Consider the following 24849-nt stretch of genomic DNA (forward strand, 5'->3'; position numbering starts at 1 on the left):
TTTGAACACCAGAATTGTCCGGTCTGGTTTCATGTTTCTATGAAGTTTCTTTTTCCAGTGTCTAAAAAAACCCCAAACATTTACCTTAAAAAAGGGTTAGAATGATTTGCAGTGAAGCTGGTTTTTTTCTGACCTCTGAACAAGTGAGCTACCTTGTCCACAGTTGCCAAATTGGCAAAAGATCTGCACTTTGCTCTGCCCTGTAGCATCCTGTAGCCCATCCCTGCCTTCATTCTGTTTCTCACAACAGAACAGCAGAGCTGGACGTAGCTTTGTAGTAGCAGTTTGAAGGGGGTAGCTTTTAATGTCTTTGCAGTGAAGTAAGACTTGATTACTGAATTCCAGACCCATAAATGCTTCTACCTTTTAATAGCATTTAGTCATAGAATCACAGAGTGGCAGGGTTTTGAAGGGACCTCTGGTGAACATCTAGTCCAATCCCCTGCCAAAGCAGGATCACCTAGGGCAAGCCACACAGGAACATATCCAGGCAGGTTTTGAACATCTTCAGAGAAGGAAACTCCACAAGCTTTCTGGGCAGCCTGTTCCAGTGACTTCCATCACCTTCACAGTAAAGAAGTTTTTCCTGATGTTAAGGAGACACTTTTTGTGTTCCAGTTTGCATCCATTGCCCTTCATCCTATCACAGGGCACCACTGGCCCTCAGTCTTTTATTTGTGCAGTAAATGGCAACTTATACTATATAGAGGTAGGTATCTCTTCCAACAGCAGCATACACATCCAGCTTATCTCAGGAAATATTTAGCATTTCAGCTGGGACTAACACCAGTGGCCTTCATGCTAAAGAGCATTTCTAAAACGCCTCTCCTGGGTACTAGATACAAGAGAGAATGAAGTTGCAACAGAATGAAAAGTTGATGGTAGTTTTCTAGCACAGCTCCTTGTGCTAATGCCTTCGGATTTTGCCAAGTATTGTTCAGAATACTGTATCTTTTTCAGCAATCAGACAGTCATGGCAGGGTTGATTTGGGCAAGTCTCATTACAGCAGTACAGAGGTTAGACATAAGACCTCATGAAGGCATTCACTGCATTAAAAGAGGGGGGGAGGGGAGGTTGGCTAGGAAGATAATTGAAAGGGCTGCAATGACGAGGCTTACCAGAGGAAAGCAGTTTGACAGCTCTGGAGTTCTGAGAATGTATTCTACCTCATCAGTCCACATGTCATCATTTTTTCCTGGCTGCAGTGGGATTCTTTCCTTAAATTGCCACTTTGACCAACTGTATTCCAGGAACCCATAGCTGTTTGATCTGTTTCTGCTGCTGGTTTTGTAAAGCTTATTCTACTGCCAAGAGATTACTTGCAGGTGTCTATTATGATGGAACACAGATAGCCTCTTAAAGAAGCAAAAATTTCAACTCAAACCTGCACTCAAGCCTCTGATGTATGCACAGGCTTAGGTTAGACAGCAATGATGTGTAAATGGAACTGCAGTAGGTATCACCAGACTAGCTGTTAAGGGGTGCCCCTCATTTACTGCCAGACATACCTAGTTTCTATGTTCTACTGGATCCATCACTGCTAAGGCCAGCCCTTTCTTCCTAAACTTCATCTTCTGCAGATGACTTCCTTCGCCTTCACAAAACCTTTCATCCCTGTGCTTTCATCAGCTTGAGGTAAACTAACTGCAAGGTGACCCCTCAGGGTTGCACACAGTCCTGTTCTCTCAACAGAGTTATTCAGGGGCAAACTCCTTTGCTCCTCTCTTCCACCCCTACTACGTCTGCTTAAATTACTGCAGGTATAATTGGACACATTGCTTAGTCTTTAATGTCCTGTAGCTCTGACCATCTAACTTAAGAGACCAATTAGGAGAAGGCTAGCTACCCAGAACACCTTACCCTCAGTGTAGTGTCCTTGATCCAGGTGAAACTCCCTCTGCAGCAGCCTGTAGCCTTTGAGCCTCACTCCCTCTGCTGGTGCACCCGAGACTCAGCTTGGCAAGCTCAGGAAGCAAAGCAAAGGTTCTTAATTTGGTTGGGGCTTTTGGTTAACCTCTTCCTCCAGTCTGAAGTAACAAGTCACTCTCTTGCAACTCTTGGTAAATAATCCTGAGCTGATGTGCTTCAAGACCTTTTCCAACCCAAATGTGCTGTGTTGACATCAGTGCTGTCATTAGTCCAATTGCAAAAAGCAGCAAATGTAGTCTATCCATTCAGGACCGATTTGTAAGTCCAGACACAAAACTACTGGTTTAAGCATTTTGGTGGAAGCTTTAAAAGCAAGTCCACTCTAGCTGATGCTCACCTGTGCTTCTTAAACAGCTAAGACAACAGAAGCAACGTGACTGCAAGAATAGTGTCCGGACTGGCATGCACAATTCAGCCATATGAGGAGCCAAAGAGCATCTCGACTTCCAGATCATAGGCACTTCTGTAGAGTGCTGCCTTTCTCTGAAGCACTCTCTCTCATGCACATACTTCATCTTGGCTTCAGTGGGACTACTGCTTTGCTCAGAAGATTAACCATATGATTTGCTGCATAAGGGCTCAAGTGAGTACGAAGTGACTCTGTTCATCCACTGCTTCAGTTCTAGATCTCATGAAAAAATTCAGCTGTTTCCTTTCCAAACCCTTTCAGGTCATTCAAACCTGCTTTACTGTCAGTGGAGGATTTGTTGCTCTTCATTGGCTTTGTTTTTTTCTTGAAGTTTTAGTGATGCCCATACTTTAAAAAAGGTTCTGACCTCCTAGGACAGCATGTGACAGTGCCCAGTGTTCACAGCCCATCTTTTCAGGGCTTTGGGCCAGCGTATTGTTAAATCTGCTCCACTCGGTAGGAATAGAGTGGAATGCAATCTGTAAGCTGTACCATGTCCTTGACACGAATGCAGTCATCTCCCTTGGACTCCAAAGGAAACCACATCTGTTTAACTGAAAGCAGACTGACTTTCTAACAGCACCCTACAGCCTACAGCTACACCTGTACATTGAAATCCCACTCAAAATATCTGACTGCAAGTTCTTGAGAATGCAGTTTCACTGACACTACTTAACAAAATTTCAGCCCTTTAACAAAATGCTTTAGGAATAGGAAAATGGTTTAGCTATGATGAGAAGGCTTTACAATCCTTACACAACCATCAGCACATCCTCAGGCATTATTATTTAAAACATTTATTATTCTTTTCATATAACACTGCTACGGAAACATTTTTCATATCCATGAATAAGGTATCTATTTGGCTCAGCCCAAGCCCTAACCCAGCAAAGCACTTTTCAAAACCAAGCCTTGGGTTGTGTGAAGTGATGCAAGTGCTTTGCTGGATCATGGCTTTATTCCACAATTCCCACATGTCTTGTTCACTCAGACTAATACAGGCTTTGAGAAGTCCTCCTAGTGCACTGTACTAACAGTTTCCCCTGTCAGCTTAACAACACATAGAGTATATAAGAAAGAGTTTTACACTGTCTTGCACCTCCCTTCAACCCACTCAGGTTTTAGAGGTATTCCTGGTCACCAAAAAAATCATCTTCCAGTTATGTAAGCTGGATACAAACTTCTGAAGTACTCTTCCCCATCTTTTTCAGCTTGTTCATTCATTGTACTTGGCTAGTTTTAACCTAGGTATGATGTTCATCGACTGCAGCTCTTGGAATAAGAGTTTACAGGCATAAGGTATGCGCAGAGAAGACACGTGACATGATGATTTGCAGTAGTGGCACCTGGGGAAACAAACAAAGGCAAAGAGTTGGTGCATAACTGAAGCTCTGCAGAACAAAACTGCTTCCACTGGTTTCTTTGTCCATCATTTAAACAGTGAGCTTGGTCCTAGAAAGGGCCATCTGCTTGAAACACAGTTTAGCATTTAAGCAAATCATAACTGTAAGCCCTTAAATAATCTGACTGAAGATAACAGGAGTTAAACCTTTACTTTTCTTGGAAGAGAATCACGATGCTCAGTAGCTAACATGACTGACACTTCTGCTTCTTCTCCACTCACCTAACAGCCAACAGAAATTCAGCATTGTGTAATGAGAGAAAGGAGGTGAATGAAGTTAAGTATCACAGAAAAGATGGCTAATGGTCCAGTTTCTGTTACATGTGTGCATACATAGACACATACATAAACATATAAATATATATACATACATAAACATATAAATATATGCAATAAAGAGACAGGAAGAAAGAAGGTTCACCAATGTTTTTTCCTTACATGTAATTTCACCCTATAATGTCTCTAATCAGCTCATATTCTAAAAAAGAAGCATCTCTTGTCTTGCATCACTGTGTGTCAACAGCCAAAGCTTTAGTCAAGACAGGAAGCCAGTAAATCTGCTTTAACACATATTCTTTGTGCTTTCTACTCAAATAATGATCTTAAAATTCTGTGGGAAAGGGATTTTTTTTTTCTCCATATAGCTATGACCTTGAGCACATAAGGAATAGATAGACTGTTCACTCACCTATCTTTCTAGTATTAGGACTCAAATTCAACTGTTAAAATTATTTTGTTCCATACTCTGTGTACACACAAATGAAACTTAAAATCTCTCTTATAAATATCAGTTTCCTCTCTCCCCTGCACATTCCATCTTTTGGTTTTGGAAAGCTGAGAAAGTCAGGCCTTTGGGAACACAGAGTGAGTCAGCACTTCTTAATGGTCTAACAAAACTCTTGTTTTGATTTTGTGTTTCAAATTTATATTACTGGTGTAAAGTCATAACAGGATGAAGGTCCAACTACAGAGGAATTAGCAAAACTCCTGCATGCTTCTGTGACACAGAATGAGGCCAAGAATCAACATCCACAATAAACCCAATGTTTAGTCATTTGTTTCTGTAACCAGTGAAATTGACCTGGAGTCTGTGTAAGTCAGCAGGGACAGTACCAATAGAGTTGGTTAGTGTCAATAAGGTTCTTGCTTATGAGAGTTAGCATTAGTTTTCTAGTTACTTCTTCAGACTCTGCTACTTCTCTTTCACAGACATACTTAAAGAAAACTGTGGTTGCCTTGACCTCCACATGCTCCACACTTGAGGTATTTATTTTTTTCTTTTTAAACCAAGAGAGCTTTTAACTAATGGTACAGAAGCCTTAATTACATTTCTGCAGTTCATGATGAAGAGTGAAACTTCACTTACTCCAGGTTACTGTTTCAGCTTTGCCTAAATCTGACTGTAGTCAGTAAGAAGGTAATAGACTGAACAAGGTGTTTCCCTGTGAGCAAGCTTTTCCTGCAGGCACTGTTAAAACAAGCTAGCATGCCTTTAAAATAGGGGAGACCTTGATCACAGGTTCACAACTACTCTCCCAGTTCAAGTTTATAGGGATAGGTCAGTTTCTATGGTGAAAGTAACCTAAACAGAAGCTACTTTCTGATAACAGAGCAAGGACTTTCTCTTAACAGAAGAAGCCTGTCAAACTCTGGAAGCCTAATAAGGCACAACTTTTCTGCTATGAGCAGATGTCTGGCATCTGATTATGCTAGTAGAGACTGAGGAGCAGAGACTACTGTACCCAGGCTTGAAGTTACACCATTCTGGACCTGCTTTCTGCTGGGATGAGGCTCACCCAGAAAGGTTCAGGAGCAGTATGCACAAAGCTTTGTGAAACTGAAATCATAGAAACGGAAGTATCTGAAAGATCATTTGGCACTAGAATTGATACCAAACTGCACAGGAAAAGGCAACTGTGCCAAGGCAGAATCCAAATCACAAGCAAATTTTTCCTTCACATGTATTTAAAAATGCTCACACTCTAAGGATCAGAATAATTTTTCATCATCAAGAGTCCTGTTCCTACACATCTGTACAGCAACGAAGATAGGAAACTTGTGTAACACTGGTATGTCACAGTAAGTTTATTTTTTTTTTTATGGGGACAAACTCTCACTGCCACAACAGTTCCCTTGCCCTGCTAAAGTACCAGTTCAGGCCCCAACATTGATCTGCTGCTACTATCATGTAGGGAAACATACCCAGTGGCTAGTCATCACCTGGGAGGAAGGGCTCATCTTCCTGAAGACAAGTGCCCTTAATGCTGGCCATTAAACAGTGTTTGTAAAAGGTTTCTTGCAGTAATGTCTTATTAATGCCAGAATCACTGAAAAAGCCCCTTGGAAGTTTCTCTTAATGACCTGGTCTCTGCTGGGATGCTCATTATAGGGCCACTTGCTTCAGCTACTGGTAGACACAGCCTATCATTTAGCAGAAACTCTCTCTTACGGCTTACTCTCACGCATCAGACAGCTTTTCACAGAACCAGACTGCAAGAATGTTTGGCTCTGTCTGGGCAGTTTCTTGCACAGTTATTTAAAAAGAGTTACTAAACTTTGTTACAAACTTCAAAATACATTAACATAACTTAAAAAATGAGATGCAGTACTATTTTACAATCCTAATTTTCTTCCAAGCGCCCATACTTCCTGTGGTCTCTGAAAATCTTCAAGGCTGTCCTGAAAGCCAGGACAATTATTGAGCTGCAACTGCATGTGAGTTTTTAGGGAAGTGCTTCACACAGAAGTGATTAGTTGTTTGACTTATGGCATGCCCTTCATTTCAGACAACTTCCTTCAAGTGTTATTTGCATTGCAGTTTTAAGAGACCCAGATCAGAAAAGGTACTCAGTTGTTACCTACAGCGTACATGCACTCGAGAGAAACAAGCCTCCAAAAAGTACTGCACAAAAGCCAGCAGGACAATGCCCAACTGAAAATGCCCAACTGTACTCAGATGGACAGAGCAGGCCTTTTACCTCCTCTGAGTTTCACATCTATCTACCTCTGTCTGAAATTCTGCTCCACAAAGAACAGAACTGCTGCTGCTGTGGGCAGACAAGCGTAATTCCTGGTTTCTGGCCAGAAGCAACACGTTTCAGAAGATAGGTCTGGCCAAGGGCAGAAATGGTAGCTGTCACTTTTATACATCTACAAACTGAGAACACACCTTACTTCCCTACTTCATTATATCATGAAAGAATCACTCTGGAAGCACTGAAGTGAATAAAGTCTAATTTCCTGCCTTTCAATAGATTGCTACTGATATCCAAGATGTGGCAACTTTCCAACAATGTTCTTCTGAGGCATTTAGAAATGATCTTTCTCCTCTTCCTTCCAAATCCTCATCTTCCACTTACATAAATATTAGGGTAACTCAAAGTCACAGCATTTATGTTTTACTCTCAGTCATTAGATTCCAGGGCACCTGTTGTCACAAAGCTTGAAAGAACATTGTATCTCAAAAATTAGTTTGGCCTGGCTAAACTCAAACCAAACCAAGGCAAAACATTTCCTTTGCCTCTGAAGAAAATAAAAATAACTTTCCCTATCTTCTAACAATAGTGGTGTATTTCCTGTATGCCTCAGGGCAACGTTAAATCTAGCATCTCAAAGTTACTGGATGTAACAGACAGAGCAAAATGTTACACATGGTAAGCTCCACATAGTTTTGACATCCAGTTTTGTGCTTTCCCTACAATGGAAAACCAGTTTGTTTGCAGGAGAGAAACTCAGTACTGGCTTAGGACCCAGACTAAGTCAGCAAGACCATTAGCTAGTCTAGAGATAAGTTTCTTAGGGAAAAGGCATCTGGGCAGAAGCCAGATGATTTCCATCCAAACAGTTGCATGTCTCTCAGGCTCCAACATGGGACTGATTTATTTGATGCCTTGAAGAGGAGCTCTTTGTTTTACAAGACTACAAAGCAAACAGCATTGGAGAGGACCTCAGCCAAAGAAGGTGGTACATATGTGACTGACCTCCAAAGCTAAAAACCAAGAAAGCAGAAGCTGTTGCTTTCTTCTCTGCGTGCTTTGTCTTCAGCCTTGTGAGGTTTAACACGTGACTACCAGGAAGATCTCTAAGTGGCCCAGCTAATAACCTCATTTCTGAGTAGAGTGCATTTATGGCTATTTTCCCCTTTTAAAAAAAGGCCATATGCAGGATAAGAGGTTTGCTAATCCTCTGCAAGGATGGGAAGGAAGACAGCAGACAGAGAGAAGGTAGCCTTCCCCACAAGCACAGCTGGCTGTGGAACACAATACCTGTGCTCTCACATGAGGAGAGACCCCTGGCCTATTGACTACAAACTCACTTGAGTCCTAACTTCCATCAGCCCACAACAATGAACCATCACCATCACTAATTTTCCAAACACCAGTTCTGAATACTGACATTGGTTTTAATTAAGGTGCATGGGACTGTTAACTGGTGCCTGAGCACTTTGAGAAGCACTGCATCCAAGAGCCAGGTTCTGTTACATAGAGGCACATTCACTCTGTACCACTTTGCTCTATGCACCTGAGGTCAAGGAATTTTTTGAAAACATGAAACTTGTCACATGCACAAAGTGAGGAGGGCACACCACAATTCACCAAAAAATCTGGACAACTTACCAGCCAGAGTACCCCAGCAAGCCACACTGCCCACAGACATCCACTTCAAAGGCATCACTTGAAATCATCAGTCTCTCCAGTAAAAGCATGCTGGCTCCATAGCCTATCAAACAATCCCGCTCCATCTCTCCAAGACGTAAACCACCGTCACGGGATCGACCTTCTGTGGGTTGCCTTTGAAATAAACATTGGAAAAAACACAGTAAGTATTCCAGAACTCACAGCCTGAAACTCTAGTAATGCCTGTCCTCAAACTGCAAGAACAGTCTGGGACCGGTGGACCACAGCTTTCTACAAACCAGAGGTGCTGATCTCACCAACACGTTATGCAAGTTATCTTTGCTCCTGCGCTAGCAACGTGACATAGTTTTGTGAGTGGCAACAGCAGCATCAGGCCACGACTCTTGGAATGCAGCTGAATGAGTGACAACAAAAAGAAACTGTACAGAATCCAAGACAATCTGGACACAGATTTTGTACTCTTTTTTGACAAGACATTCTTTAGTTTGTAGCTAACTAAATGAAACAATATTCAGCAGCTAATCATTGAGCTAATGTTCCAGCTGGACAACAGCTAAGACTGAATTCTTAAACTAAAACCATTTTTGATCTGACAGAGCATACCAAAACAAAGCAGCAACCAAGTAGCATATATATTACTAACTCATTATTATCCTATTTTTTTCCCTTGTCTGACAGTTAATTGACTAATTTGCACATTGTATACATTCCTGTTTTTTTAGTTCCTCAAGCTCTCTTTTTTTGGTCTGGAAAGACTTTCTGTCCTCCTGGTGCTAGAGGAAAGTGTTAACAGAGCAATGCAAGCACACGCTAAAGAACAAGAGGTAAAAGGCAAGGTGCAAAATATTGCTTAATATTATGACTGTTTTTTTTTTGTTTTCTGGACACAGTCAAAACTTTTAACATCTTGTTTGTGACACTGCAATTTCATTCAGTATCTGTTCCATTCATGTACTGCCACAATGCTGTTAGCATGCAAACATCGGAGTGAACTATGAAGCAAAATCAGTCTTAAATTCCCAAAGTACAAATATATTGCATGTATTTTATTCGGTATTTCCATCTCAATATATTCCCTGAAAAATGAAAGCAAAGGGAGGGAATTAAAAAAAGCCCATGTCACTAGCAATCAGAAGAGACTTCACTGCTCAGTGAAAGCCCACATTTGTGATACCTGCAGCAGTGTAATCCACCTGGAACAGCCAATGACCGATATGATTCACGACCTTTGGAGTATGTTTGGTTTATACTATTTCAAACAACTGAATTTGTTAAGCATACTAAATATATAAAAAATAAGTTTTTGCCAAACTGTAAAAAACCAAACCACCAAATCAAAACAAAAAATCAAAACCACAACCCCAACCCAGATCAAAGTTTCTAAAGATGCAAGTTTTTATTTGTTTTTAAGGGGAAGTAGTTTCCCTTTCTCTGACCACGCTGGAGCCTTAAAACTAATCTTGTAATTGAAATCATCCTTTTCATTCATATAACCTTCTAATTTTCCCACTGTTGGGACAACAGATAGAAGCTGTTTACATCCTGATTAAAATGCCTAGGGCCCCTCCCCAGATGATGGCACCATCACTGTTTAGACATTGTTTTAAAGGACTGACCCCGTGGTGAATGCAGTGTCACTTCTGAAGTCCCAAGAGGCAGGTTTTAAAAGCAGTTTGGGCCTCCAAAAACACAGGCATTTGCTGCATTGATGGAAGTGACCGAGTTCCTTTTACCAGCCGACTTCTAGAATATTAGCTAATGCCCAAGCCTGTCTTCAAAAGGTTCTCCAGGTGCTGCTCCACAGGGTAAGGACAAAATAGTTTTATAGAAGTCTCACTTAAATTAAAGGAGACTGAAACCTCTTGAAAAATGATGGGGTCTCAACTCCAGCCCCACATCTTCTGACAGATACAGGATGTACCAAACCAAACCAAAAGCAACGCCTCCCCCCAAACAAACAAACAACAAAAAAACCCAACAAAAAACCCCAAACAAAAGCAAAAAAACCAAAACAAAACCCAACTTGAGTATTAAGCTCTTAAGTATTTCACTCCCACTGCCAAAATTACCTCATTAAAAAGAAAAAAAAAAACAGAACAAAAAAAATCCTCTTTCCCTAAAAAGTAATTTTCTAAAGTACCAAAACTTTCAATATTGAGGTTGGGTTTTTGAAAAAGAGTCTATCTTAGGCTCCCTCAGTCTGTCTGATGTTTCTTTCAGCTCACAAGTTTGAAAATCCCTCATACCAAAGGTTGTTTAAAATGTTAAACCAGTATTTGTGCTTCTCCTTTCCCGCTATGCACACGCACACTGCAGCTGTTGCCCTGGGCAACTACTTCCATTCTTAATTTTACATGTAACATTCTGAAAACAAAACAGTCTCTTGAAAAGAAGATTGGGAAATCACCAGATTTTTTAAAGTTAGTATGATTCTTAAATGCTAAATAAAATGTAATGACTACTAAAAAGGGGGAAAAAAGGCCAAGCAGCCTCCATATCATTTAACTGCTGCATTTGGGAAAAAAATAAGCTTAACAATTATTTTCAGTGGTTTAAAGCACATTAAGAATTTATTAGCACTAATTCTGCATTTTCTGGAAGAGCACTGGGTTCAGCTTTATAGCCCTGCTCCTTGTTTCATTGGCCAGTGGGGATGTGTAAGTCTAGCCCCATGAATAAAGGCAGGCCTCAGCAGGTCTCCCTTGCGCTTGTTACAGACAACCAGTGGCTAATTTGAAATGGAGTTGTTGGCTGAAACACAGATCTCCAAGAAGTGGAGTATTACCTAGAAACAACTGCTTGAGGGCTTACCATGCTCCCACAGCCCCAGAGTGCAGAAGGGAGCCTTGACCAGGGTCGTCACATTACTCCCTTGCAGTATAATAGGAACTGGCATATCTGATAAGTTCAAAAGACATGCAGGTGGCTGCTCTGACAATGTCCATCAAAACTGCTACACGTGCAGGAAGCTTGTATTGATCTCTTGTAAGGAAAACTAAAAGCAGTTTATCTATTAAAAAGATTTAGCAGGACTGGGTACCTAGGCAACACCATATATAGAACTATGTTTTAAATTAATTGTCAATTACTCACAGCAAACAAATTAAGCACAGCATTTCATTTAACAAATACCAATTCAGAGGGCAACATCCTGGTGGGTTTTGGCTGTGTTGACAAAGAGTGCTGCTTTGCAATTCTACAAACTCTTGTTTTAATCAGTATCTAGAATCAATGATGTTCAAAAAACCTCAAGTCTTCTGCCTTACTCCAGATGGAAATGCAGCTTTGCTCTGTCAGTTAAGGTATATCTGATTTTTAGTGAAATGCATTTCAAGACAATGACAGCCAAATTCTGTGTTGCAAGCTGTTACAGGGTTACTTTTTAAAGCAAAAAAACAGAACAACCACTAACAATGTTAGAGGCAATCTACTCTCCAGGAAGTGCAATGGATGATAAAACAATAGTTGAGTATGAAAGCTGGCAAAGCAGACTCTCTCAAGCAGTGGCTGATGGCAGTAAGAAAAGTTTAATTAGTTGAGGAGAAAAAAATGAATTCCTAAAAGACTAGTCAAGAGGCAGCACAAATTGAACATCCACTAGCTTTCCTGAAAGTCAAATAAAGAGCTCTAGTGATGTACTATGATACTAATGACTGGAACAAAGAATTCCCAGAAAAGTAAGGAATGGGGGAAATCACACTATGTTCATCTTCACATGTAAACATTACACCTTGACTTGGGATTTAGCTTTCCTTTAAATCAGTGTCTCTAAACAGCTGAGAAGCTGGGAAGACAATACAAAAGCAGATCAAGGGATTTGAGTAAGCTAGGAGCCCCAGTAAACCAGCTGCATGTACCTTCAGCTAAGACAGCAGGTTTTCATTTTCATGTGTATCACCAACAAATGATTAACATTTAAGAAGAGAAAATGAGGCTGACAGCCCAGTATTTGGGAATATTACTGATGTTCATATGGGCAGGCAGATGTGGTAGGAAGTAACAGTTGTGTGACACTTGCTCTTCCTAAGCTCATGGAAAAGTTCAGCCAAGAATTACAAAACCTTTTTGTTATTTCTCTCCTAGTTCAACCACTTGTGTTTACTCCTACAGAAAGTGAGGGGCACCTTTAGTTTGTCTTAGAGATAGCATGAGGCTAGAAAGACAGAAGGCATAGGAAATACGCAGTGAAAAGCAAATGAGAAAGGTACTTCTGTATCAGGCACAGCAGAGACCTGTCCCTCTGTCCTCTACTAGCACATCAACAGGTAGACGCAGCACCTATTAAGAGGACAGACTTGTTGTGTAGTCAGGCAAGGCAAGAGAAGTGGATCAACACACTATAAGAGGCATTAAAAACAAAATAAACATGAATCATGCTTGTTACAGAGAAGATTAAGGGTAGGATAGACATTGTGCTTACATCTTAAAAACAATACAAAATGGACTGGTCAAAAAGAAAAGCTCCACGATGCAGTTGGTGAGGTATAAACAGCATACACAATAGCACAGAAAGACTGGCAATGGACATTTGGAGTAATTGCTAGAATATTCCAGACTAACTGGCAATTAACTTTCTGTCAAGATATAGCAAATAATGCCACTGTGAAGGAGAGAGGTGAAGTAAATGACCCACTAGAAGCCTCCTCAAAGCAAAGCCTGTGCCATGAAACTGGTTTTTTGTGAGCCAAGAACATCAGCACTTTAGAACATGAATGCAAGCAGCTGTAGAGTTTGGCTTTCAGGAGAAAAGGTAAGTAACATCTGTGAGAGTATGATGCTTCAAAATCCCCAAAGGTCCAGATAACACAAACCCACCTCCAGGGGCCTGTATTTCCTATTAATCAGAGTACATCTGCTTGGCTTCAAAATTTGACACCCAGAAGATAACAACCCAGTAATTAATCTTTTTTGTTAGAGAGAAAACTGAGTTCAGGCATAGTGCAGCAATCGTGACTCCAAAGCAACAGAGGAAATACCTTTAACTGGGCCAATAAGAAGCAGAGATTTACTGTTGGCATCTCTGTAACTTTTTGCAATTTCTTAGTGTGAAAGTCCTCTTCTCCTGCACTGAGATTGATAACAGTGGACCGGCACATACAATCCTAAATTCAGTTCTAGAGTTGAATGGAAGAGTCTGCAAGGCAAAGTGCAGCACACCAGGGATGCACATTATTCTAATGCTTGCCTGCATTACACTAGGGCCAATCCATTTGCTTTGCCTTGACAGGTGAAGACATAGGCCACATCAGTATTAGTTAACCAAGGCATGCTGAAATACTAGAAGAAACAACTTCTGTCTAATAACCTATTTTGTAAAAGCACAAACATTGAAGGAAAAAAAGTCCTCCTAAAATATGTACAATATGAGCAATGTGACAGGAAATGCCACAGCATGCATAGGTGGTATTTTTACCAACTGCTACCAGAAGTCTGAGAAGCAAACTCAGTCTTGGACCACATAGAGCACATCTGGACATTCAGAACAACCTCCTGCCACAGTCTACTGTGAGAGCTTTTAGTCTTTCGGTAACTGTATTAACAGGTAACAGCCTTTTGTATCAAGAATCAAAAGATAAACAAATTTTGTTTTATAGCTCTCAGTCAGCTGGGCACACTTCTATATGTACACAAGCATTTTGTGCTTAGCCTGCCACAGTACCTGGTGAGCACTGCTCTGGGTCCTCGAGCTCTTGCATGCATTTTATCCAACACCATGTGCTTCAGTTTCTGGTAATACACAGGGCCGAAATAGATGTATGCTTCCAAAGGTTCCCTGAAAGAATAAAAACCAAAACAAACCCAGTATTCACAGTTAGCACTTACTTAGCATAAGAGAGACTAGAGTGTCATATACAGGAGGAATCAGAAACAATTTGGGAACCACAGAATAGTTTGGGCTGGAAGGGACCTCCAGAGACTATCTACTCCAACCCTCCCGTGGGTATCTACTCCAACCCTCCTGCAGCAAGCCCTAGAAAAACATCTTTGGGCTTTTAGGGTAATCAGTCTAAAAACCCCACAGGGAACCCTTCTGAACACAAGAGCACTACACTTCCAGCATCACATCCTGCTGTGCCCACCCTAGTGAGGAACAAGCTCCTGAACTCTGGCCATACACTGTACAGACAGGCTGCTACAGCTGCAGGTATCTGTTTCAGCTGCACCATGTTCAAGTCCCTCACCTGCCTGTGCAGGACTGCTTGAATAGTGTTATCAAGAACCACTAAAGACCTAAAAAGTGACTTAAGGTATTTGTATTTACATTCCTTCACTTCATATTCACACACTAAACAATGGTAAGCTTACATGCAGCATAAGTGCTCAAAGTATCATTTTTATAGGAACACTGTAAGGAAATAACATTTGCAAGCAAAGCTTAGCACTGGCACACTATGAGCTTGATGCTCTTCCTGTCCACTAATTCTCCCTGCCCACCACTTTGAAGCCATAATCCAAGACCCAGATGGGTGAAAACCCTCCCTGAGCACAGCTGCCTCTGCAGCACTGCTCAGCAGCTGTATCCATGGGACAAAAATCACCGCCCTTGTTGGCACTGGAGGACAATCCACGTAGAAGGGCTCTTAGGTACCATGTTCAGGCACCTGCATCACCTTGAGAATATCTGTAAGCAGTTCAGAGAGGGCTACTCCATTCTATGAGGTGGAAAAGCAGCTAAAAATGTCTGTGTTTAAAACTCCCTCAGCTGTAAAACAGCATAAGCACCTAAAGATCAGAAAGCAACAGCTAAAAGCTGCCATTGCCCAGGTAGCCCCTTTAGCACTAAGAATGACCAGATTAAATTCAGACAACTCACTCAGCACTGATGTGGTTTTTTTTTACATGTATGTGCACTGCAAAAAACAAGCAGGAAACATGAGTACTGCATCTCCATTCACAGTCGTTACTGACACGATGCAGCGTTATCCAAAAGCTGCCTACTGAGGAAAATAAAACTTAACTAGACATTTGGACTTTCCAAACTTCCACAGTGTTATGAAATCTGCCTTCAGATTTCATAACAAATAGATTATGCATGTGAAATTTGCTTGGAAGAGTATCAGTATCCTAAAGCAAAGTCTCTAAACAGGCTACCACAAAGTTGAAGCTTAGGGACAGGGGATTTTTTTAGAGTCAGATGATTTTATTCTCCTTGGGAAACGAGGTCTCATTTATTAAAAGTAACCATGATGCATCAACAGAAAGTGTTTCAAACACCAGGATACTTGATACACAATTTATGGAATATGGATTGAGTAAGGAAAACAAAATCATCTCTCTGCAACAAAGAGAAACAGCATATGGAATATGTTGGTAGGAAGAGTGATTAAAATAAAAAGTGTTTTTTAAAAGCAACTTAGAAAAGAGACTTAAACTTGTTCCTTGAGAAGAGGAGGACTGGGAGCATAATAAAAATAGCAGGAAGGCAGGATTAAGATACATTTTGGAAGGGCAGGCATGTGAAGCCATATGGCCTTTTCCTGTTCCTAAACTATCTTATGTTCTTTGAACTCTGTGTCTCAGAAACCAGTTCGATCAACACAGCAGGAAGTTTGCAGATTAGAGTGCTATGCCAGACTGAATCATTGTGTAATCGAAAGAAAGGAAAGAAAGAAAAAAAAAGAGCACACACAAAATATGCCCAAGGAACAGACACCTGCCTCCAAATCCAGGTTTTACAGTACCATTAAAGTCAACACGATTCCAAGCATAGGGAAGATTTGTTGCCAAAAGAAATTAAAATTTCTTACAATCCCTCAGAAAGGAAACTTTGATTTTACCTTTCTTTTTGTCATGCAGCAGAAGTTGGGAAATTTTCATATGTGCTACAAGGGCCATTCACATTACCACCACACAAACACTAATAAATCTTAAAATGTGGAACCCCAAAACACTTCAAGAAAGGAAAAAAAAAACAACCAACCAACCAAAAAAGTACACCATCCTTTGGCATCTTCCCTCCATTTCACAGAGTGGTTTGCAAATAAGAGAAAGTTCCTGAGCTCTGAGACATGAGAAGATTTTTTCAGATGTGTCTCAACAGGATTTCCCCACTCCCCTGAAACACCTAAATCTATACAGCAGATTCTTACCCAGTGATACCAGATGTTACGTAGTCCTTCCCTAGGTAGTTATAACCATGGCGAATAAGATCTTCGCACACATCCTTAACTTTACTGCCTCCAAAAGCTGTTCCATAGTGAAATCTGCCATCAAGGACCCCAGCCTTTCCAGCCAGGAGTTCAATTAGCTTTCCTACCTGTGTAAAGAAAGGCAGAGTTAACAGTCTGGTCACATTGCTGGATTGGTTACAGCGTGTATCAGCCAAAATGTCCAGGGTGGCAGCCTGGATTACTGCATGCAATGGGAGAAGTGAAAGAAGCCCAAGAACTGTTATAATATAGTTTTATATATATATAATCATGTCAGGCTCACCATTTGTTATAATATAGTTTTTCTGTTCTTCTCATGCACAGCTTCCAGGACAAGATGTAAGCAGGCAAAGACCTTTATTATGTTACACAGCAAAGTTATATAGTCTATCAGAAGGCACACGTGTCACATCTCAATTGGTTATTTTCTGCTGGCATATGTGTAATTAAGGCACACAATAGGTCAAAATAACAAAATTATTTTAACACATCCAACCAAATTCTGCCCGATTTCTCTCTTTCAGTTACAAGATGTTTACATTCTTTTCAGTCAAAGACTAAACATAGCCTTCTCTAATTTGAGCAAAGGCAAATCTCTATAGCCTGAAAAGAACCCTTCTCCCACAAAGAGCAGGGATAAGTGTTCCTGCATGAAGGGGGAAAACCAGACTCATCACAGGGTCTGAGAACACCTTTAAGGTGCAGAATCAGACAGCTCCATTTGTCTTCAGCTGTCTAGAAAAGGAGCAGGATCTAGTGTGGCCTTCTGCTTTAGGAAGCAGAAGGCTCAGAGACTGACATGATACAGTGCAGGAGGAGGAACAGAAGGAAAGAAACTAACAAAGAAAAAAGATTAAAAGCTGTACAAAGTAATCAGTGGAGGTCTCGCATAAAGTCCAGGCTGTGAGGTATTTCATGTGACTCTGAAGCGCAAGTGCAAGACTTGCATGAGCTCCAGGGAGCTGTGTGCAATATAAGTAACCCTGATCTAGAACTATTATTGAAACTCTTCTCCAACATTTGCCTCACAGGCTGCCCCAGATGGCTTAGTGGGCTTCCTTCCTTAGAAGGAAGAGGGAAAACAAGAAGTTTTCAAATCCAGACGGTGCAAGTGAAGTATTCAGCTGCTTTCCCCTTAATTTGATACAGATCAAATTGAAAATGCTGCACTACCAGCCCAAATTCCTATCCCTTTTACAGCAGCATGTTTCGAAACATGCAAACCAGAGGGCTGAACACTCATAGAAAGGCAAGTGTGTGGCATGATGCGTGGGGAGTATTCTCAGTGGAGCCATGTTTCAAACTTTTGGTTGTCTCTTGTGGCTAATCTGCTTCCCTTTCCCTCTTGGGGGATACTGTCCCTTTAATTGTAACACAACCACTAACCGTCATGCGCGATGGGAAGCCGTGAGGGTTCATTATGATATCTGGACAGATTCCTGTATCACAAAATGGCATGTCTTCCTGAGGAACAATCAGTCCACACACCCCTGCAGAAGAGAAAACATTTCAATTCACAAACGGCAAACCACCAGCAGGGCTCACGCTCATCACCAGATTTTCTTTAGTGTTTTCCTCCTCCTCTCTTTCTCATGGACCACTTTTTACCCAGATTCATTACCATGACCAGTGCTCACAACCTGCAGGCTAGAAGAGAGCCCTTGTGACAGGACAGGCAAAATTAGCATAGCCTTACATAATGCTCCGAGTGATTTGTGAGTTAGCAAATTATGGAAGAAAGCTTTAGATACAGCTTTCAGAGGCAACCAGAAACTTCTGACCAGTCAGACTGGAACATCTCAAGGACGACCTAATTTTTAAAGCTGATGATATAATTCCCTGAAGTGGGGGGAGGGAGAGAAAGAAAGAAAAAAAAAAAAAAAGGAAAGGAAAAAAAAAAAGAGAAGAAAGAAAAAGAGAAAAAAGAAAAGAAGAAATTTGGCTTCTAACAGTATCTCTCTGGACATACAAAATTATTGTTGATTCAAAATTTACTGTATATATCTTTGCTAAAATACTGTGAATAAATCCAAATCAACTTAGGACTTTGACAGGGCCCAAGAGGAAATGAGTAGGGGAAAAAAAATCCCAACCCTCAAAGATTTTTTTTCAGGTAGCACTTACATGCTGTGCAAAGATTGCTTTTGATGAATTGCAAAGCACAAGCCATTCCTCAGACTGCTTATATTTTGTCAGTTTATGAACACAAACTGTACCTTTAAAAACTCTGGAAGTGTTTTTCAGTCTCCATCACCATTGGTGGTAAAACAACAACAACAAAATCCCAACCCCCAAACTCTAAAACTATTTAGGAAACCTTAAACAGGATCATGAAAACGAATGTAAAATAATCCATCATACATCACAATGTTTTCCTTCCAACCCTCACAATTATTTCTATAGTGAATTCTGCAGATTAAAATACTGCAGCTATAAATGATCAAGAGAGCTAACGTTCAAATTCAGGTGCTAAAATGCAGCTGCCTAAGCTCATATTCCTTTGAAGCAAAGCTACTGTTTCAGTTGGACAATTTCTTCCAGAAGCCCTTAAGAGCTGAAAGTCTGCAAGCTATTTGAGATCAGCCTGCTGCAACTGCCAGAGCATGCTTTGGGCACAGTCCTGGAGTGGAGGGGGCTCCTGGAAGACTGAGGGTGCTGGTTACATCCCTAAAAAGGCATCCCCCGACCAGCCAGTTCACAGGGGGATATTGGCGTCTGCTCAGGAGGGAGCTCCTCTTCTACTGTCCAAGCAAGACAGGGATAGGTGTAAGGGACAGTAGTTAATAGCATGAGAATAGTAAGTATGGGGGAAGGGAGAGGGGGAAAAAAAGAGGTTTGGAGTGTCTGGGGCAGAGGGAGCGGGGTGTGTGTTGTACTTAGTTTTTAAATCTAGTGAAACTAATTTTCATTGTCCTGTTATGATAAATCAATAACATCCTTCCTACCCCTCCCCACCAAGCAGCAATCCTTTGCTGAAAACCAAGAAAAGAGAACTCTCTCTGGAGAACACAGCCTTTTTTATCCTAAACACACATAAAAACGTTATTATATATGTATTATGTCATGCAGATTTTGCCTTATTCACATTTACTTCTAAGAAAGCGTTACATTTCATCTGGGCTTTGCACCACCTGTAAGCCAAAAATTAAATCTTAGCTAACTTAAAATTACTTTAGGCTCTGAAAACCTTTTATATGCCAAGCTGGTTCCCATAGCAGACAGCCACTGTGTTGTTTGTTTTGTGTGAAAGTGAATGATAAAAGATCCATGAAATCGACACAGAAAGGCAGAACAGCAGAAAGAACTGAGGGCTCTCCATCATAGCGGCTTCTACCCTCCGCTGACTTGTATAACAATGGGACCTACACACCCAACTGCAGATCTAACACAGCTGTGCATTTCATTAGATGAAGAGCACTAGTGACACAAGTAAATAATTAACTTATTCTGGTCCGCTGACTGTGGTTATGAGACCAGTCATAGCTGACAGATTTTAATACAAGTTAACACAAAGACAGCATAATGAGCTTAGAAGTTAAAAACAAAATATTTAGACAGAATCCAGCAATGGGAAGCTCACTAGGCCATTTATAAAGTTTCTATTTTACAGAGGGGTAAAAAAGAAAACGAAAAGGGAAAGCTATAAAACCTCGCTCTAAATTTGTGGATTTTAAGATGCTGCTGAGTTTATAACAGATCTATACCAAGTCATGTGTTATTTAGAGAACAGGATAGAGAAGCTTTTTCTTCCCCTATGTTCTAAGAAAGTTCATTCTCTCTTATAAAAGACTGTTAAAAAAGCTGAAAGACACCTTTCCTATACACAATGCTAATTTTAAGAGCAAGTAATGGCAATTCATTTAAAAATGTAAACCTGCTTTTATTTCACAGTTACTCAACTTCAGAAGCTCTTTAGGAAAGAAATGCTTGCGAGTCTTCCCTCTAAGCTCCTATATTTGCTACTCTTTTTTATCCCTGATTGCTGAGCCAGGGTTTGCAGCAGGGCAGCACAAGGCAAGCCTAGCAGTTCTGCGGTGCTGAGCAGCTGCAAAAAAAGTGATCAAGTGAATTAATCCACGTAAATGGAATTACCACTTGCAACTGGCTAATGAAAAGGTAAATGAGAAAAGAAGGGCAGATTTAAGATAGCCTTGAGTTCCAAATGCTGCCTTGTCCAAGTATGAACTGCAGTTCAAAACTGAGCTGCCCAGCTTCTCCCCATATGATGTTCATAAATTCACAAATGGGATATGCTCAAACTAGAAGGTAACTTTGCTCTGTGGCTTGTGCTACAGGTTATTAAGATTTTCTAACTGTTACTCATTTAGACATGACAGGAAAATTGACCCCCAGCACTCACAGAGAACATAAAAATAACGTAGTTCCATTCATTTTCCTTCCCCTCAATTTTTATCTGCTGCATCTGAAATCTAGCAATACAACTTCAGAGTAAACACCATACTGTGATGGGCCTGAATCTGCTCTCACCCATATACTCTGGAGATCTTCTCTGGGTAACCAGAAAAGGTTGCACGTGAAACAAACAAACAAACATATTTTTAATGAGGGTTTTATGTTTGAGCAAGAAAACATCCAGCAGCTTGTTATATCTCAATTTTTTTGCAACTGAAAAGAAAAAAATTAAATTCTCGAAAAAGCCCTTGGTATATCAATTTTCCACTGTCAGCTTACATGAAAAATCAGTGACAATGCTAACAAATTCTTTTAAGATATCCTCAAAAAGAAGTGGATTAACAAACTTGGCAGTTTACTGCAACAGTAACAGTTTAAATTAGAATAAACTTAAATCAGACATCCACAGCAGTTTAACATGCAAGTATAAACAGCCATAGGCAGTGTGTTTTCAAAGCTATTGTATGCCAGCCAATAAATGACAGCCCTCTGACTATGCATGATGGCCCCCATCCTCACACGCTATCTGCATCAATCCCAACAGCATCTCAACACCCACGTACTTCAACAAGGCCCTAACAGAGCATGAAGATCCCCTCATCCTTGTACTTTTCTACTTAAATTGTTTTCTTTTGTTGGTTGGTGGTGGGTTTTGTTTTTGTGGGTTTTTTTTAATCAGGAGAAATTCAGATTTCCAGACTGGATGTGGGTTTTGTGGTTGCTTTTACAGTTTGCTGACAAACGTGAACATACAGAGACTTGTAAAACAGCAGTTCAGCAGAGAGGGGGAAGGGGGGCAGCAGGGAGGGAGCAGGGACAAAACACAACAGTATGGGAAAGTTTTTCACCGGCTATGATAAGGCGCCTTCTATACACACACATGCCAAATGAAAAAAAAAATATAATCAAATAAGTCAAAACAACCTAATATAGAAAACTAATTACTACCAGCAGGAGGGACATTAGAGAGCAAAGGAGACTAAGTGAATAGAAGCAGCAGTAATACCAGTTTCTATCAGCAAGATAAAAAGAAGCGCATTACTAAACGTGCTTGTTTACTTATTCTAATGATGCGGTGGCGAAAGAGCTCAAACTAACTTGAAAGGCATTTGGGTTTGGTTCAGCAGATTTGCCAGAATTTGGGAATACAAATAATGAAGAGAAGTTGTAGCTATAACACAGTGCATATATTGCAAATGAGTGACAAAGGGATCTGCAGAAATGAGCAAGGTTAAACAAAAACGTACGTGTGCTTCAAAACTCTCTAATTGCATACTGCGTTGGCTAACTAAGCATAAAACAAGTCCAGAAGGAAAAAAAACTGCTGCATCACATAAGCTTTGTTCAATATTGAATCACTCACTGATCTATCATATCACTTGCTACATCCCATTTGACATAAGAGGTAAAGAACAGAATTAAAATTAACAGATAAATAATGCATAAGTAAACTTGATTAGTTTTCTTATTAAAAACATCACTCTAAATGAGAGGAGGTGCTAGAAGACAATACAGTTTGTACACTGCTTTCCCATGAGCTGCTGAATGGTCTGATGTGATAAATTTGCATAGTCTGAAGCACACAAAGAGCTGATTAATTGAAACCCTTACAATGCTTCTGGAAGCAGCTATTGTAAAACAATAACCATAGGAACTTTACAAAATACACATGGCTGAAAGAGTCAAGAGCTTAATAAAATGTGTGTTCAGGATACGCTATTTGGAAACAGAATTAGAGATTTTTATTCTGTGCCATAAAATGCTAAATCACCCTAATTTCAGAGGTTCAGTTGAGGATTTACTGAAAAGGTCAGAAGGTTACCTGTTTGCTGCTCAAGATAAAAAAATGCTGTAATTCCCTTATTAAGACAGCAAGCTAAGTAGTGGTTTTGTTAAAAATAAAGAGCAAAAATAATGTTAAGATGTTTTAATGGCACTCTGACACCTTGTTTTCTCATATTCAACTTCTGAAGATAAGAAATAAGGTAAGAAATTTCTGCCTTTCCTGATGCCTAATAACTACTAATCATCCCACATTCCTGCAGTCGATAATGGCAGATCCTTTTTAATGCCACGTCAACCCTTTAATTCCTATAAACACACTGATGGTTTATTAAAGTCCTAAGTCTGACTTGTAACATGAGGAAAAATTACATACTTAGCCATTTAAAAGCTAACATTTTACTTTACATGTTCTGCTTACATGTACTGTACAAGTGCCCATGAAAAAGAGAATGAGAAGTTGTTCTCAACTATGAGGTTAGGCAAGCAGAAGACAGATGCTCAAACCGGTAAAAATGTTCAAAAGCAAGCAAGGTCAGACTTTGGCACATAAGTGGTACTGTCATGAAGTTTATGTAGTGGACAATACTATGAATGGATTTTGTTTTGGCACTAAAGAACATGGTTCATTTAGGAAAACAAAGACCATCTTTTAGGAATTTAAACTCGCTTCCTCGTCTTGAGAGTTGTTTAAGTGGAGATACTTCAGAAAAGTTTAATCCTTTATCTTAGATCTTCAGCTATTAAAAAGCTTCTGTTTGCCAGTTCAAACAAGCTCTTGCTTAAATACAGTTTTTCCACTCCTCAGGAATACTGTTCAGTATTGCTTAGTTCTGTGATCTACAGGACCTTTGTTGGAGGTGTTAATCCTTTTTCACATGAGAGACTGAGAAATGTTCTTTCAGAGAAGTGATATATTGCTTTTTTCACATCAAAGGAGCCCAACTTCTTCCTCATTGTGATTTGTAGCAAAGCAAGAGGAAATCTGGAAATATAATAATTTAGTTTGTATGGAACTCAGATGAAGCTTCTTTAGCTTAACAATCCTTTAGCCTTTTGTGCTTTAAAAAGTGACTTTGCTTGAAAAATGCAAGAGTAAAAAAAACCCAACAAACTAATTAACCAAAATAAGTTTCTTTATCCTGGCAAAAAGAGGATGCAATATAGTTAAAACAAACAAATCCTCCCTGGTAGGCAGATATTTATTTGTAAACAGTAGAAACTTAAGGGCTTTATAGACTAAAAGGATTGCCTCAGCCCCCAAGGTCTTACTGCAATGTCCAGTTTGAAGATGAATATTGAAATAGAGCAAAACATTTGCATTTTGGAACATAACAAGATGGCTTAATTTGTTAGGTTTTATTCTTCTTCTTCCCATATACTTCTTTGTTGGCAGGTCTTGAAGGAAAAGCTAGCTTTTGGAAGAAGTGTACTTAAACCACAGACTTGCATGAAAAGAGGGTGTGGTGGACAGGCCAGAAGTGGTGACCCCTTGCCAATATGATGTTGACATGTGAGAGGACACAAAGACAGTAGCAAATAAAGAGGCAGTGGCATAGGTCTGTGTTATTACAGAGGCCTGCAAAATCTACTGCAGACTTAAGAAAAGGCCCTTTTCTAACAAAAGGTTAAAGCTGGTTTGTGAGATTTAATCTGTTGTATCCCAGACTTCATTTCTCTTACTCTGCTTCCTTCTCCCCAGTGACAACATACAGCTTTGAAACACAACTAAATTTGGAATAGGGGGGGAAAAAGCACGAAAAAAAGAGAAATGTGGTTTACACAGTCTCTCATTTTGTACATATTTAACTTCTTTAAAAGTACTAATACAATTCCACAAAATCAAACCTCATCTTCATGCATTCCTTCCAGAAAATAAAATATTTCCAGAGAGAAATGTGCTTTTTCCTCACTGACTTAAGGTACTTGTTAGTTTAAGCTCATCGCAGGTTTTAATGGCCCTATAATGTGCTTAAAGCTAACATTCACAAATTAAACTTGAAGTGGTAATTGCCTGTATTCAGGTGAAAATGAGAGAACAAATTCAGGACTCATTAAAACTCTCTCCATGGAAGATGTCAAAATTAGTATTAAGGTCTCTGTTTCATAGTTCACTATACTCATCA

The 24849-nt window shown here is 40.1% G+C and overlaps 1 protein-coding gene across 1 annotated transcript in view; it reads right to left on the reverse strand.

The window, feature by feature from the left end:
* Positions 1-3157: 3157 nt before the first annotated feature.
* Positions 3158-24849, reverse strand: part of POLR3B (RNA polymerase III subunit B) — a 74996-nt gene continuing 53304 nt past the window's right edge. Inside the window, exons 24-28 of the mRNA XM_009908352.2 lie at positions 17915-18018; positions 16469-16635; positions 14038-14151; positions 8358-8531; positions 3158-3685 (exon numbers count right to left, since the gene is read on the reverse strand). Coding sequence (XP_009906654.1) covers positions 3556-3685; positions 8358-8531; positions 14038-14151; positions 16469-16635; positions 17915-18018 — 689 coding nt within the window. The 3' untranslated portion in view covers positions 3158-3555. The remainder of the gene's footprint in view (positions 3686-8357; positions 8532-14037; positions 14152-16468; positions 16636-17914; positions 18019-24849) is intronic.

The sequence above is a fragment of the Dryobates pubescens genome, chromosome 15 (genome assembly GCF_014839835.1).
Source record: "Dryobates pubescens isolate bDryPub1 chromosome 15, bDryPub1.pri, whole genome shotgun sequence".
NCBI lineage: Eukaryota > Metazoa > Chordata > Aves > Piciformes > Picidae > Dryobates > Dryobates pubescens.